Consider the following 17826-nt stretch of genomic DNA (forward strand, 5'->3'; position numbering starts at 1 on the left):
AACGATAACAACGGCACCTTCATATTCCGTTTCCTTTGAAGTTCTCATGTTGCGCGTTATCTAGAGACTGGCCTCTGTCTCTTTATCATGAAATAAAGTCACCTCCTATTCGGCAACGCGCATGCACGCATCTTTTTTATATGTCCGGGTCTATACCTACTTTTTTATTGTCTGGTGAACGACCAGACCACTTACCATAAGCTTCTTTAAATATTCCGAGCATCCCTCGTTTATGTCCCTTCGGTGGGAAACGATGTATCGAGTATGCATGAAGAAAAACTTGGATATAATAACAGGTGGGTGATCGCGGCGGAAAATAATGTACCAAGTATGTGTGAAAAAAAAACGTGGGTATAATAACAGGTGAGTGATCGTCCTAACCGCAGGGGCGAGTACAACACATGTACACGATACACGTACACGAGGTACGTACACCCGTTATATCTCACGCATGCTCTTGGACATACATTTTCGATTTTGCAGGGGAAATTGTTTCAAAAATATATAAAGTATTACCGTAGTTTTCTTCTTTACTATAGCGATGGAAATCGTGTTATTGGCACAATTTCTGGAGAGATCTCGCTTATATATTATATTACTATACATCTGTAGTTATATGTGTGTGTGTTTAATCATGCTATTATCTGTAGATTTATTCCGCATAGTGCGGAAGAAGACATTTTCATTCTTCAACAAGGTAATATATTTGAGAACTTGCATGTAATAAGGTGTTTTTCATACATATTAATATTATCAATATGTAGCTATATATATTAAAACTCTACATTTTTATTAAACTATATATAATATATATATATATTGGATGATTGCATAAGTTCGTGCCCGATTTTCATAGATGGTATTAAGTTACTGCATGGCGGAGTTCTATTGTTTTCGTGTGGTAATTGTTGCTTACACCGAATAGATGACATTGTCTTATGTCAATAAAATAATAAAAATGTTTATATATATATAAACATATGCCTCCACAAATTCATATACTAAATTCATCCTCAAATGGGTTTCGGAGTATATTACGGAGTACCTTATATATTTACAATTAATTTATTGACAAATATGATTATAAAAAGAATAAACATAAGAATATAAAATATTGCGATTAATATTGTTACATTGTATAAAACCAATACCATCTTATTATACTTTTCAAAATTTGATATAAATGAGTAAGTGTTTATTTCCATTTAAAATTTTGAACTTTGCGCTGTAAATAAAAAGTGGTTATTATAGCGTATAAGAGACATATACGCACGCACGCACGCACGCACGCATACATACACACGCACACATACATATAGATATATTACGTGAAATATTTTATTTTATTTAATAAGATCAAACTTGTTTAATTGCATCTACCCTCTTTCTTCCACCAAAAAATCACGATTTTTATCATGCAGATAGTTATCGGTAGAGTGAACTGTAGATTGTCTATAACCAGCATGATGTCCGAATGAATCCTCATGAGAGAATGTAGAGCGGGAATCACAATAACCGTTGATACCGTTAGGAAAACGAGAAGCGTGCATAAATTGCACATGTGTTTCTCCCATGTAGTTTGCACGCAGTTAGGCCAAAGCCCGATTAATTTTAGACTAAATCGATTCAGCCTCACTGCCCATTCGAAATCTATCTGTTACGGAAGTTTCAGTAAATTGCATTAAAAATTTACAAGTAAAGACGATTAATTGTAAGCGTCGTATTAATTGATTTATCGATTAAACAAATTTATCGTTTTCAATGCATGTATTGCAATATAATAAAAAATTAGAATATTAAAAATATAAATAATATGCGAGTAATTATTTGCACTCTTATAAATAAAATCATATATTATAATACAATTATTAAAAAATATTTTTGAAAATACTTTTATTATGCACCAACATATATGTGATAAAAGTATCTTACTTTTTTATTTTATTCGATAAAGTATAGCTTTTATCTAATTTTAACTTGACAATAATCAATTATGATATATTTACAATGAGAAGCACCTTGGTACGCGGAATATTTTGAAGCTTTCATGTTGGACGTGGTCTATAGACTGACGTTTATCTCCCCATCATGAAACAACGTTAACTTCTATTCAGCAAGACATAACTGTGTATATATGAAAAAAAAAACCTTTGACAGTGTGAGCACGATCAACGTGCATAAAGACGGATTTTAGAGGTACTAAACACCCCTTGTTGTGTTCGCCAAGTTTTTCCATGTAACAACGTTGAAGGTATTCATGAATAAAAAATGACATAATAACTGGTTTTAAATACCTTACTTGTAGACCCCTGCGTAGATGCACTACTTACGGTCTCACGCATTCGTAATCGATGAGCATTGTGTGTAGTCTTAACTATAGATACTTTATAATAAAAATTCTTGAGAGCACGAAACGAATCGACGCGTACAACGGAGGGTTTTAAAAATTCTAAAACGCTCTTTATCGTGTCCCTCGTGCGACAATGTTCGAGTTGAATAAAGTAGTCTCGAAGAAAATAAGTACCTGCGCGCTCACGCGATGCATAGCACACTTGTTGCATTCTCACGCACACGATAATAATCGATTTTCAGTGATGTGTCTTAACTATAGGCTCAACTTATAGTAATGAGCGATGAACTGTGTGTAGAATATTGCTTTCAGTGCGATAAGTAGAACAAATCGGTATAATTGCGACGAGAATAGATCTTTCTACTACTTTCTATTGCATATAGTACAATTGATATATAATTATTACTCTTTAATCAATTTATAATAAATGTTATATAAACAATAAGCACGTATTGATTTTATATTAATTATTGCATTTACTTGCCGCATTTATTTTGTCTGAATCTATCGATAAAATGTAAAATATTTTGAAATATTTCTGATCTTTTTTGTTGCAGATGAAAAAATTCGCACCCTTCTTCGATATTCTGTAAATACATATATCTACAAAGTGAATTAAATCGATATTTTTGTTGCTTCGTAAATGTGAAGTAATCATACATATATATTTTTTATATGTGTAAGCATCATTCAAATTATATATAAAAAGAACATCAATTTTTCGAGAGAAAAAAGTTTCATCAAATTATTATAACTTGATGCACAAAATAATTTTAAGCCTTCATATATTCTAGTTTATTTTATACTTTGCGTGAATCAAGTCTTCTACTCTTTATACTTTATATCAATAGTTTACAATTGTTTTCTCAATATTGAGATGTAACAAAATAAGTAATACTTCCCCATTGGAATATCTTAATACATATTGAAAAAACAGCTTATGTAGATATTGGCTACAGTTCTTCTTATAAGCTTAGAAGATTTTTTTTTGTATATAATTTATTTTATTTGAACATAAATATTATTAATCGTATGTCTAAATATAATTATTCTGTAGAAATTAATATTCACCTGTTTATTACTAGTTGCAAAATCCATCTATTGCTAATTATATAACATCAGAAGTAATTTGAATCTATTTTAAACTTTTAAATTTTTAATTAACTTTTTGTTGTAAGGAGGACAGATATATAACTGGCTGACGTTTTTATTAGCTGAAAGTTACGTACAACAACATATAAGTAAATATACAAAGAATAATTAAAATAAATATTCTCTCTTTTTTTTTAATTAAAATAAATTAAAAACGACAATTTTTCACAATCCTTAAGTTTTTTATATTAAAAGAGACGAATTTTATATGATCAAGATACGATATACCATCATTGTGTCTAACGACAATAAATTGTGTGTATTAAAAAAAGTTATGATTTATAATCATAATATATAATGTATTTTCGATAACTTACGTTACAAAATGTAGCCATTGTCATAGGGAATACTTTGCCGGCGGTGAGATAGATTGGTTTACTGCTTTTAATCATCAAGAGGATTAAGCCTCTCGCGTTCTTTGGATCTAGAATGTACCATTTGTAATTGTACACAGCGTAATGGATTCGATCGCACTGAAAATTATCGGAAATTCGTTTATTATTACACAAAATATTAATTTAGATTATAAAATTTCTTGCAATTGTGTCCACTTTACAATTAACATATTGACAACATATAATTTATATAATAATGATGTCTGAGACGTATAAAAATTTTTTTCGTCGAAACTTTTTGGACTCGTAAACATCGTGGATATCATTGAAACAAAAATCAATCTCGTAGTATAAGTAATTTTTACCTGAATTACTAGAATTTCTCCTACGGCGCAATAAAGGCACATGTGACCGAACGTGTTGATAACAATGCATACTTCGTACACCAAGTGGCTGATCAATATATCGTTACCTTTCTCTATTAACTAAGACGACATAAATAAAGTGCAATTTTTGTACTAACCGAGACAATACGCGCTTAAAAGATCCTAAAAATGTCTTTATGAACGTCTTATATCAAAAAATATCACTTACGCTCATTATCAAGAATCCGTAACAAGCAAAAAGTATACCAAAATATAAAAATAGTACAAGAAGCATTATATTAAATGTATCTTCTATAACGGCAATGGCTCTGAAAAAAAATATCTCAGACCAAAATACTAATGGAGAGATAATAATTTTAATAATATTATATATGACATGCATTTTTTTTATGATCTAATTAATATAAAAAAAGAGAATGACAATATAAAAGCTTATGGCACAAGACATTAAGTACCTAAGTAACCGTGTGTGGTCTTCCACGTTGCTTCTCAGCATGTTGTGAAAATCGATTTTGTCCACATGCTCGATACGATTTCTTAGAATCTCCAATTGACCGCAGATATGGAACACCAGTAGCCCGAGAAAATTATCGATACCGGTATAGGACATGATGGCGAAAAACATAGAAATTATCTGAAGGACGAACGTTAATTCGTATTGCGGGCTCCTCATCACATCGTAAACGTGATACGTCTGCAACGGCAGCAACCTGCCCGTATCGGTGATGTTCGTCAGATATCTCATCGAAATCCCGCAAATAGGCAAAACGGCGACTAAGACAAAGGCTATCATCATCGCGCCGTATCCGCACGTGATAATTATACGCGCGGTCTGCGCTCTCCTGATCATCGTGTCTCGCTCCTGCTCGCTTTTCAGTTTCAGCCAATCCTCGGCGACCATGTTTAACACCCATATAATAGCTTTGAAAGGGACGAAAGGACAATGTTAAAGAAGGGTGATTTTTTGCCTTTGAGAGGAATAAAAAGAAATTTCGAAACTTAAAGAAAATATATTAATAATAATAGAAAAAAATGATTAAAGCTGGGGAAAATTATTGAGAGACGATACTGAAACGATACTTTTATCAAATCAGGATACTAATTTGGAAGATAGCTATGCAACATATAAAAAAATATGTAGGTTTTTTTTTAGAAAAAAATAGTCGAAGTTTTTTAGAAAGTATACAGAAAATTATCTTACTAATTAATCTACGTCAAAATTTCGAGAAAATAACAATTTAGTTTTCTTATGATTTTAGAAATAATAATATATTTATATATATAACATCTTCATTTTTCTTTTATCTATCTTGATTGATGTAAAAGCTGAATGTAATTATAGCAATGGACTACCTATAATTATAACACTGTTACACGTTCTAATTGTATAAATAATATAAATATGCTTTTAATATATTTTCAAGATATACGTCAAATGTTTTCAATAATTTTATGATATTGAAATTCAATGATTTTAAGATATTCGTAAAATAAACAATTATTGTTTTCAACATTTTGACAATTATTATGAACTGATTATTATGACTATTGAATTTATCATCGAAATAAGTATTCTCTTATCATGTATTACCGTGACTGTGTGTATGTGTGTGTGAATCTACTACTAAAATACAAAATTAATTTAAACGTATAAGTTTATATAAGTAAATTGAGTATTTAATTCTTCTTTTGCTAAATTGATTCTTTTGCTTAGTTAGTTCTTTTCGCTTCTCTCTAATGTTCTGCGTCTGTAAGTACATTTCAAAGCTGTCATATAAAGTTAATTAATTGACTGTTTTAAATTAACTATTACTTCATAGGGAACATTTACTATTACTTCGAGGAACATAATGTATTAATTTGCACGTAATATCGAAGCAGGAATATATAGATATACAATTCGGATTTGTTTCAAGATCTCGATTGATTTCTTGTTGTAAGCAAAACGGATATATAACCGGCTGATGTTTTTATTAGCTAAAAGAGATATATACATATATTGGTAACAATGTGAAATAAGATATGTGCAAGCATAAAAAACATCAAGAAGTAAAAAAAATGGCTAAAAAATATCATGGGCGAGTCTTGTAAAAAATATCGTTCACATACCGAAATTATAAAATTGAGATTTAAGGTAACTTACATTGCAAAACGTAGCCATTGTCAAGGGAAATACTTTACCAACGTTAAGATAAAATGGTCTATCGGTCTTTGCCATTAGAAGAATCAAATTCCGCGCATATTTTGAATCCAGAGTATACCATTTATTGCAATATGCAGCGTAATGGATTTGGTCGCACTTATAATCGTAAAAGATACGTACAAGTCAATAATGGTTTAAATTGTATCTAATACAATTTATTAAATTTATTAAATTATAAACATAACATATATAACATCCAATTGAATTATAAAGCATGCATTTAAATATTAAATATAAACAGAATTTTTTTCTAAATAATTTATGTATAAAAATTATGCTCAAATTTGTTTCTGTAATATATAAATTTAATGTTTTTAAAATTAAAGCTAAATTTATTTGAAAGAAAATATATTATATCGGGATCTTAGAGAAATTTTATTACAATTTATAATTATATTAGAAATACAACAACTGTATGTGTATATACATATATGTATATGTGTGTAGTAGGAATTAAAAGATATTAAATTTACCTGTGCTGCTAACAGTTCACCGACAGCGCAATACAAGCACATGTGACCGAACGTGTTGACAACTACAGATATAATATATGCCAAGTAAGAGATCGATAAGCGACGTCCGTCTGCGAGCATCTAGTCATACATAAAGATATATTGTATGTATATATTTAGGTATATATATATTGGACATATGTAAGTATATATATAATATATTATATTGATATATATGTATATTAAGAACGGTTTACACATTATAATATGATATTATACAGGGTTTTTTAAAACCATCAGACATGTGCTTTTAATAATAGATCCTCTGATTAATTTGGAGTTAATTTTTCTTTAGTGAAATTTATATATAAATAATCATGAGACGATCAACGCAATTTTTGTGAAAATAAATTTTTTTTTGAAAAAGAGAATGACATATATAAAAGCTTATGCACAAGACATTAAGTACCTAAGTAACCGTGTGTGGTCTTCCACGTTGCTTCTCAGCATGTTGTGAAAATCGATTTTGTTCACATGCTCGATACGATTTCTTAGAATCTCCAATTGACCGCAGATATGGAACACCAGTAGCCCGAGAAAATTATCGATACCGGTATAGGACATGATGGCGAAAAACATAGAAATTATCTGAAGGACGAACGTCAATTCGTATTGCGGGCTCCTCATCACATCGTAAACGTGATACGTCTGCAACGGCAGCAACCTGCCCGTATCGGTGATGTTCGTCAGATATCTCATCGAAATCCCGCAAATAGGCAAAACGGCGACTAAGACAAAGGCTATCATCATCGCGCCGTATCCGCACGTGATAATTATACGCGCGGTCTGCGCTCTCCTGATCATCGTGTCTCGCTCCTGCTCGCTTTTCAGTTTCAGCCAATCCTCGGCGACCATGTTTAACACCCATATAATAGCTTTGAAAGGGACGAAAGGACAATGTTAAAGAAGGGTGATTTTTTGCCTTTGAGAGGAATAAAAAGAAATTTCGAAACTTAAAGAAAATATATTAATAATAATAGAAAAAAATGATTAAAGCTGGGGAAAATTATTGAGAGACGATACTGAAACGATACTTTTATCAAATCAGGATACTAATTTGGAAGATAGCTATGCAACATATAAAAAAATATGTAGGTTTTTTTTTAGAAAAAAATAGTCGAAGTTTTTTAGAAAGTATACAGAAAATTATCTTACTAATTAATCTATGTCAAAATTTCGAGAAAATAACAATTTAGTTTTCTTATGATTTTAGAAATAATATTTTTTTTCATTCTTAGTAATAAAAAACCAGACATTTTTTAAATTTGATATTGAAATTATATTAAATTATATTTTTTTAAATGTCTTTTTGAATTCAATCTTTTTAAGATGTGCCATTCTTAAAAAAAATTAAATATCAAATTCTGTTTTTGTATCTTGCTTTTTTGAAAAATTATCGAAATAAGATTCATATACAATTTGTAGTGTTTACCATAATCTTTTCGAGATTTTATGCTTATTTTTACCTTCCTCCTTCCACCAGAAAATTATGATCCTAATGGCGCAGGTGATAGCCGGCAGAGTAAATTGCAAATTGTCAATTAGCAGCATAATATTCGTACGAATTTTTATCAGCGAATGTATGGAGGGAATCAGAACGTTGATTATTAGCATTAGGACAATGATTAGAGGACGGAAATTGTACATTGACATTTCTTGAACGTTGTATTTCGTCTTAGGCCAGAGTCCGATTAGCCTTAAACTGAAACGGTTTAGCTTCACCGCCCATTCGAAATCTACCTGTTTCAAAAGACATTGATAAAGAGAAAAGAAGGCCGACAATAATTGATTAAAACATTGCTATAAAAAGAAAAACACTAGGAAAGGGACAGTGTGTTGATTCTTGCAGAACGATATAAAATGCATATCTAACACGAACTACGATCGCGATTACACACGCATGTCACACTAATAAAAATATCACAAAAAAAGAGCCGTGCTAATCGCGACAAGTCGATACTAATAAGCACCTCGGTATCCCAAACTGTTCGAAGTGTCCATGTCGAGCGTTATCTAGAGACTAGCGGCCGCTCTATCTTCACGAAACGAAGTCACCTATTTTAGTCAGCGAATTTATCACGCATGCGGGAAAAAATTGTCTCACAATTTTGCGAGACGATCGCGACTTGCGAGGAGCTGAATTAAATATACGAAACGCCCCTCGTTTTTCCACTCGTTCAACGAACTACCCACCATAAAAAAACTTATATAAGGGTACATAGATACTCCTCACTTTTTTGTAATCGATTGACGCTATTTAGAGTATATGCTTTAATGCTATAAGACGAAAGAGAAAGGGAGGGAAAGAAATATCAGAGATATACATCATACATCTATCATAATATCTTCACACATCATATGTCATACATCGTACGTACAATAATATGTCGTATCACATTATCTCTGATTAATAAATTTAATAAAATAAGAAAAGAAAATAGCTTTAACATATTAACAAAAATTACATTAACATACACCGAGTCTTCGTTTTGATGTCACTTATGACAACTTACGTTTTATAACATTTGTTAATACATAATATACATTATATATAATAATGTATATAAATATACTTTATAATNCAAAATGCTTATGAGAACTTTAAATTTCAATTATTTAATAATTAAATAAAATAACAGATTTTGAAAAACTATTAAAAAACGGATTTTTCTTTAGATAATTAACGATTTCTTTTACATAACTTTATTATATTTCTGTATCATTTTTGTATTAATATTTGAACTAATTCTATTCGTAGATTATTTTCTATGTCCTGAGATTATTTTACACTTCTTTTTTACAAGTATACAATGCAAGATATATCTCTATGAACGATATATCTAAATATGTAATTGGTGCGTCCGTTCTCATCTTTTGCCCAACAAAATATTTATTGTACATTTTATAAAAATATACAATATTAGGAAATTATATATTTATTAAAGAATAAATTTGATATACATAGATTTTTTAAATGATTGCATTTTAACAACTCTATTAAGAACAAATCATTTTACTCTTTTTTCCCATTTTTGGTTAATTTCTCGTCGTAAGCAGAAAGGATATATAACTGACTGACGTTTTTAATAGCTGAAAAATATTTATGATGTTTGCATGAAATCAGTATAAAATTAAAAATGTAAATAAGAAGTATTGTAAAACAACATATTAATTGTTTATTTTTTAACAAATATCTTTATAAATAAAACTCAATTTATACACATATAGGTGAAATATTTAGTCTTTTGAAATATAAAATTGAAAAAAAATTTAATTTCTGTTGTTTTTATATTCAGTAATTATAATTAAAACATACTTATATGCATAATAAAATCAAATTAATGTATAAAAAAGTTATTAATGTAAATTATCAATAAATTGCAAAAATTTTAAATATCACAACAATTAAATATGTGCAATTGTAATACTAATGTAATACTGGTGCTACACGATGTAATATACTGGTGCTAAAATTATAGCTTGTAATGTATTAATATCTTACACTGCAAAACATGGCAATTGTCATGGGAAATAGTTTCCCAGCAGTGAAATATACTGGTACACTGGTTTTAATCATAAAAAGGATTAGGTCTTTCGCTTCCTTCGAGTCCAGAAAATACCATTCATTATTGTAAAGCGCGTAATGAATTGCATCGTACTTTAAAATATTAAAGGAATATTTATACTTGCGTGTAATCACTCTTCATGATTAACATAAATTGTTTTATATATTTGTGTGCTCGCAATATGCGAGTTAATAAATAAACTTACTCGAGTCATTAGTACTTCGCCTATGGCGCAATAAAGAGACATATGAATGAATATATTTGTAATGCCGATGAGAAGAATTGACAGACGGATGGTCGGTATATTTTCCTCGTCAAATAGCTAATCATAATTAATATATTTTAAATCATAATTAATCTAGTTAGGCGTGAAAAGATATAATTTTTATACTATTATCCAAAATTTCCTATTAAAGTGTGTATAGAGTATGGTCTGCAAAGTAAATTATTATGGCCGGTAAAACAGGACGGTCCGGCATCACCTTAATGTATAAAAAAGTTAATAATGTAAATTATCAATAAATTGCAAAAATTTTAAATATCACAACAATTAAATATGTGCAATTGTAATACTAATGTAATACTGGTGCTACACGATGTAATATACTGGTGCTAAAATTATAGCTTGTAATGTATTAATATCTTACACTGCAAAACATGGCAATTGTCATGGGAAATAGTTTCCCAGCAGTGAAATATACTGGTACACTGGTTTTAATCATAAAAAGGATTAGGTCTTTTGCTTCCTTCGAGTCCAGAAAATACCATTCATTATTGTAAAGCGCGTAATGAATTGCATCGTACTTTAAAATATTAAAGGAATATTTATACTTGCGTGTAATCACTCTTCATGATTAACATAAATTGTTTTATATATTTGTGTGCTCGCAATATGCGAGTTAATAAATAAACTTACTCGAGTCATTAGTACTTCGCCTATGGCGCAATAAAGAGACATATGAATGAATATATTTGTAATGCCGATGAGAAGAATTGACAGACGGATGGTCGGTATATTTTCCTCGTCAAATAGCTAATCATAATTAATATATTTTAAATCATAATTAATCTAGTTAGGCGTGAAAAGATATAATTTTTATACTATTATCCAAAATTTCCTATTAAAGTGTGTATAGAGTATTCTTATATTGATACATAAACGATACATGACACTAATTCTTATAAGCACTATAAAATATTATTAAAAATTATAAACATAGAAATACAAAAATCAAATACTCACAAATTTCTTGTACCACTTACACTAACTAGTAGGAATCCTTGAAATGCGAAAAGTATAGCAAAATATAGTAAGAGTACCAAGAGTATAATATTATACGCATCTTCTACAATATCAACGGCTCTGTAATAGTTTTACATATATATTAGGTACATTTTTTGATAGTATTAATTTAAATTATATTGCAAATACAAAAAAAATAGGATTTAATAAACTATCTTTATCTATGTGTTTATCTATAAATAATATATCTTTATTTTAAAATATAAATATATCAAAAATTATAAATTTTAATATATTTTTAGGTGATACTTATATAACTATATGTACACATACACACACATACACGATTTTTGATAATTTTCTTCCAAATTGTAACAAATATACAGCATATAACAAACACACAACATATATAACAAACACAAAAGATACGATACCTGAGCAATCGAATATGGCACACCACGCTGTCTTTCAATATGTCAGGAAAATTTTTGTATTCATGTAAATGTACAAGATGATTTTTCAGAATATCTAACTGACCGCAGATATGAAACACCAGCAGTCCAAGAAAAGTGTCTACTCCTGTATAAGGGATAATAACGATGAAGACAGATATTATTTGGAAAATTAATGTAATTTCATACTGCGGTCTCTTCGTTATGTCGTAAAGATAATAGCTTTGTAAAAGCAATGGTTTGCCTGGATCAGTGATATTCGGCGTCAATCTCATCGATTTTCCAAAAATAGTCGTACTGACGAGACTTATGCATGCTATCCCCATTACCAAGAATGCGCATATAACAATTATACGTGCACGTTGCGCCCATTTAATCATCACGTTCCTTTCGTATAGACTTTTCGATTTTAACCAATCTTCCGCAATCATATTTACAATTGTTACAAGAGCTTAAAAAATATTGGAAGTTTTAATAGAAACAACAAATTTATGAATATTTCTATCATACTAAAAGAGAGACTCTCTTTCTGTTAATTATAAACTTTCAAAAATCTGTAAAATCTTCTTTAAGAAATTTCAAGAACAATATAAATCTTTTATAATATTATAAGCTTTTATTTAAAATATTTTTTAATATGAATCCAAGAACAAAAATTATTTGAAGTGCATAAGATAAATGGGACACTTTATATACAATACAAGTGTTATATAATAACTCACATTACATTATATGTTTACCTTCTTTCTTCCACCAGAATATTATAAGTCGCACAATGCTGCTAAGCAGCGGTAAAGTATATTGTAAATTATCTATTGTTAGCATAATATTTGAATGAATCCTGATTAACGAATGTATAGCGGGAATTAATAACCAAAATGCCAGAAACGTAATAAATACGCGTAAATTACACATTACTTTCTCTCGATAGTTTTGTTCTAATTTAGGCCAGAGACCAATCAATTCCAAACTTATACGATTCAATTTCACTGCCCATTCGAAGTCTTCCTATAACGATTTTGATAAGTCAAATTCTTTTGTAAAACAAATGATTTAAGTTTAAACTTCAATATTTTGTTCGACATTAGGCATTAATATTTAAGTGGGGGACAATTATTAAGGGAAGAATAAATAAACAATCCGAACTAGTTAACTGAAATGTGTAAAAATTTGAAAATTGTTTAAATAATAATAGATAATAATTAGAATTACACATAATAGATTGTTTAATCGTTCAAAATATGAATAACCAGCAACATATTACAAAGTGCAATAATGCTGACATTTTGTTAATTATTTGCAAAGAATAAAGCACAAACTCGAAAAATTCGAGAATAGCTCTCTCTCTCTCTCTTTCTATAACACGTATAACTTATTAACGTTGATAAAAACGCATTGCTCCCAAAACATAAGTGCTTCTAATCGTATTTGCGACAATTGTAATATTAGACACCTTTATATCCCGAATAATTTGTATCATCCATATCGAATGCTAGATAAAGACTGACGGTTGTGTCTTTTGCATGCACCGATGTTACCTCGCATTCAGTAAAAACATTCGTCACGCATGGAATAAAGTTTTTAAGAGCACGAGGGAAACGATATGGCTTATTAAATATTAAACAGATTTTCTTGTGTTCTGTCTCTCACTTTCTCTTACGCGATCGGCTAAAATAGTCGACGAACAAAAAACAAAAAATTACGTACTTATGGACGAGTATTTGATAGGAATATGCACATCTGTTACATTCTCACGCACTTTCAGATACTCCGTACAATTCTGTCATGATCGACAGTCTATGCAAAATGTGTGTCAAAAATTATCTTCAGCGACCGGTAAGTTAACATGAGATAGAAAATCATATTTGAAGGAAATTGTATCTCTTTTCACATATTAGCAATTTATTTATTAAACCCAGTATATTTTAATTATTCTTACATATGTAATATTAGAAATGAAAAGTGTATACGTATTTACGTATGCGCCGCTTTTAATGAATGTGAGACAACATTTAACAATAAAATATTTCATCGCGGTTTTTAATTCAATTTTATTATACAAATGATTTTCTAATATTTCTGTTATTTTTATTCTTTAGTTTAAATTTTTTATATTTCTACACGTATTGTGTTTATTTATTTTATATTTTTCAGTATATTTTTCTCTCATAGCACGTGAATATCGTGCTGAATGTAACACCTTAATCAAAATTTATAAAATATATAAAAATAATTATCTTATAATGATTAAATAATTGTGTTATATATTAAATTTGTTTCTCCGTTTTTAATAAAAATTGTTACTTAAATTTATGTATTAATATATATGTATTCTTCAATTATATATATATTTATAATTTACAATTTACTTCGTAATATCAGAATCACTTTGTATATATCTCAATCTTCAAACTGACATAGTAGAACAGATACGTAACCAGCCGATGTCTTTATTAGCTGAAAGATAAAATATATCATAATAGTGTTCCTTGACAATATATATAAATGTCACCAGAATATCTTGATACAAAAATGATTTGTTCAAATAATATCCTTATTGTAACTTTATAAAAGTAATCTTGCTATTTTTGTATATTTTTTTATCAATAATTAATAAAAATTTTTAATTCATCGGCTAGTACATTTATAACAAAAGTCAGTGAAGACAAAATTGCATATAAAGCATTAAGTAAATATATTATAATTTAATTTTTATTGCAAAATGATATATAATTGTATCAACCTTGATTCCTTTAACTGAAACTTAGTCTATCTTACACTGCAAAATGTAGCCATTGTTATGGGAAAGATCTTCCCCGCGGTGAGATAAACTGGCTTTCTGCTTTTAATTATTACAGGAATCAAATCTCGCGCTTCATTTGATTCCAAAATATACCACTCTTGATTGTAGACTGCGTAATAAATTCTATCGCACTTAAAAATATTAAAAAATCTCTCTTGAGTATTATAATCATTATGTTTCATAACTGAAAAAGTTCAACTTACTTGGGCCATTAGAATCTCACCGATAGCGCAGTGAAGGCACATATGAGCAAATATATTAATTACATTGCTTATGAGATATGCCAAGCGAGTGATCGATACATCATTCCCTTTTGTAAGCAACTGATTAAAGCGCGACATAAAAAACATAATTTATACATATTGATACATAAGTTTAAAAAATTGCATTTACATAAATATCGTTCTCAATCCCATAATATTTGCATATTGCCTATACAATATTTTCAATATATATATTCTTTATTTTGTTATTAAGAATATATATTATAACATATATATGTAAATTACATAGAAAAACTCAAAAAATTATTTTTAGGCACTCACGCTAATTATAAGAAATCCATAGAATGCGAATAAGATACCAAAACATAGAAATAATGTCAAGAGTATTACATTATATATATCTTCTACAATTGCAATGGCCCTATAAAGTAACATGTTAATTATATTTATTGCAGATTATAATCACACAAGTTAAATGACTAAAATAGCTGAGAAAGCTACAACTTTACTTTAAATTAAAGCAAAATAAAAATTTTGGAAAATAAAAAGATTAAATAGTTTTGTATGCGATCATTCTTTGGAATAGAAAAAAAGAATCTCTTTGCCAAACAATTATTATACCAATACTATATAACAAAATTACTTTAAGAGGAGAAAATGCAAAAATGACACGAGAAAAGAAAAATACCTCAGCAATCGCATGTGATCCATCACACAGCTCTTTAAAATTGTGTGAAAATTTGCGAATTTATCCGTGCAAAGGAGACGATACCTGAGGATGTCCAACTGACCGCAGATATGAAACACAATCAGCCCAAAAAAATTATCGATTCCCACATAACACGTGACAGCGATGAAGAAAGAAATGGAATGCGCGATATACGTCAACTCGTATTGCGGGGTTTTCGTTACGTCATACATATAATGGGTCTGTATCGGCATCGGTCTGCCTGGATCGGTAATATTCGTCAGGTATCTTATGGAGATTCCAAAAATTGGCAGAACGATAACAAAGATGTATGCCAATCCCATAAGAAAATACGCGAGCGCGATAATTACGCGCGCGATTTCAGCTCTTCTCACCATCGCGTTTCTCTCTTTCGTGCTTTTAGATTTTAGCCAATCCTCCGTCATCATGTTTATTATCTTTGCGATAGCTTCGAAGATAAAATATTTAATAGGAATAACAAAACTTTATGAATAGTTTTATTAAATTAAACTCACTATATAAACGTCACTGTATGAGAAAAATCCATTTAAAGTTAGGAGTCTACCTTCCTTCTTCCACCAAAAGATCACGATTTTTATTGCGCAGTTGACAGTCGGCACGGTAACTTGTAAGTTATCAACCACTTGCATGAGATCCGAGTGAGTTATTATCAACGAATGTATGGCGGGAATGAGAATGCCGGTTGTTATCACGAGAAATATGACGAGCACGCGTAAGTTACACATTAACTTTTCTCGAGAGTTTTGTCGTGTGGTCTTAGGCCACAGTCCCATCAATTCTAAACCGATACGATTTAGCTTCACTGCCCGTTCAAAATCTACCTGTAGAGATTTTACTAAGTCGGAGCTCTCTTCATGCACACAGTTAATCTTAAATTCAGATATACAGGTCATCAAGTAAATTTATAAAATGTGTAGCAAAAAAGAATAAAATATTAAAATGTTAATTTTCTTGCATATACAATTAAGGAAGTTTTAAATAATAATAAAAAATATAGAAAACTATGTTATAAAAAGGTCAATGATGTATTGTTAAAAATTGATATATAAATGACATCTCTATGAAGAGCATAAATGCTGAAATTCCGTTAGTAATAATGATTCCTTCACGATAGAAAATGATGTGCAAATATAATTCCAGTTTAGAGATTTAAACAAATGTGATAAATAAATAAACATTGTTTGCAAAATTTGTTCACTGTTGCACCGTAATAATCACGATGTGAGGCACCTTTGTATCCAGAATATTTTGAACTATCCATGTTGAATGCCATCTAAAGACTGGCGTCTGTCCTTGCTTCAAGCGACGAAGTCACCTCCTATTCAACCGAGAGCATTCGTCGCGCATGCTCATAAAATTTCTTAAAAGCGTGAAGGTAAAATGCATTGAATATTCAGAAGACTTTTTCTTCTTCACTTGCCCGAAGTTCGATATAGTCGCCAAAAAAATATGCGAACTATACATATAAAAGACGAATGGTGCAATACTATGCGTGTGAACGCATGTTACGTTCCCACGCGCTAATAATCGATTTACAATTCCGTGTGTGTAACGTCAGTCACATAGAATGATCATAGCCGATTATTTTAATGAAGGAAGACGTGTAATTTAATATTACTTGTAATTCTACAGTTTGTCCATTGTTGATGTATATAAAATTATTTATTCATAATTATGTCATTTTGCTGTTTTATGTGCAACGATTTTATAGAGTTTTGACGAAATATTTACAGGACATATATCTCACAGCAATTCAATATACATATATATTTATTTATTCATCATTTTGCTGTTTTATGTGCAACGATTTTATAGAGTTTTGACGAAATATTTACAGGACATATATCTCACAGCAATTCAACAATTCAAT

The 17826-nt window shown here is 29.6% G+C and overlaps 4 protein-coding genes and 1 pseudogene across 4 annotated transcripts; all 5 read right to left on the minus strand.

Moving 5' to 3' along the window:
• Nucleotides 1-48, minus strand: part of LOC115241211 — a 7785-nt pseudogene extending 7737 nt beyond the window's left edge.
• Nucleotides 49-3178: 3130 nt separating this feature from the next.
• Nucleotides 3179-5146, minus strand: LOC115241215 (odorant receptor Or2-like). The gene is made up of 5 exons (XM_029816869.1): nucleotides 4679-5146; nucleotides 4432-4531; nucleotides 4203-4322; nucleotides 3820-3975; nucleotides 3179-3564 (listed from the first exon to the last, which is right to left on the minus strand). Exons 1-5 carry the CDS (start codon nucleotides 5122-5124, stop codon nucleotides 3511-3513), a joined length of 876 nt encoding a protein of 291 aa, XP_029672729.1. The 5' UTR covers nucleotides 5125-5146; the 3' UTR covers nucleotides 3179-3510.
• Nucleotides 5147-6134: 988 nt separating this feature from the next.
• LOC115241126 (odorant receptor 23a-like) lies at nucleotides 6135-7259 on the minus strand. The gene is made up of 3 exons (XM_029816687.1): nucleotides 6900-7259; nucleotides 6367-6522; nucleotides 6135-6200 (listed from the first exon to the last, which is right to left on the minus strand). Exons 1-3 carry the CDS (start codon nucleotides 7017-7019, stop codon nucleotides 6135-6137), a joined length of 342 nt encoding a protein of 113 aa, XP_029672547.1. The 5' UTR covers nucleotides 7020-7259.
• A 2605-nt stretch (nucleotides 7260-9864) lies between these two features.
• LOC115241129 (odorant receptor 43a-like) lies at nucleotides 9865-13484 on the minus strand. Its single transcript, XM_029816688.1, has 7 exons — nucleotides 13464-13484; nucleotides 12940-13207; nucleotides 12182-12650; nucleotides 11768-11867; nucleotides 11421-11537; nucleotides 11152-11307; nucleotides 9865-10028 (listed from the first exon to the last, which is right to left on the minus strand). The coding sequence occupies exons 1-7, from the start codon at nucleotides 13482-13484 to the stop codon at nucleotides 9975-9977; spliced, it is 1185 nt and encodes a 394-aa protein (XP_029672548.1). The 3' UTR covers nucleotides 9865-9974.
• A 1047-nt stretch (nucleotides 13485-14531) lies between these two features.
• LOC115241224 (odorant receptor Or2-like) lies at nucleotides 14532-16845 on the minus strand. The gene is made up of 4 exons (XM_029816878.1): nucleotides 15915-16845; nucleotides 15548-15647; nucleotides 15206-15325; nucleotides 14532-15133 (listed from the first exon to the last, which is right to left on the minus strand). Exons 1-4 carry the CDS (start codon nucleotides 16361-16363, stop codon nucleotides 14969-14971), a joined length of 834 nt encoding a protein of 277 aa, XP_029672738.1. The 5' UTR covers nucleotides 16364-16845; the 3' UTR covers nucleotides 14532-14968.
• Between the last annotated feature and the right edge of the window lie 981 nt (nucleotides 16846-17826).

Source organism: Formica exsecta, unplaced genomic scaffold, assembly GCF_003651465.1.
Source record: "Formica exsecta isolate Colony F162 unplaced genomic scaffold, ASM365146v1 scaffold47, whole genome shotgun sequence".
Lineage (NCBI taxonomy): Eukaryota > Metazoa > Arthropoda > Insecta > Hymenoptera > Formicidae > Formica > Formica exsecta.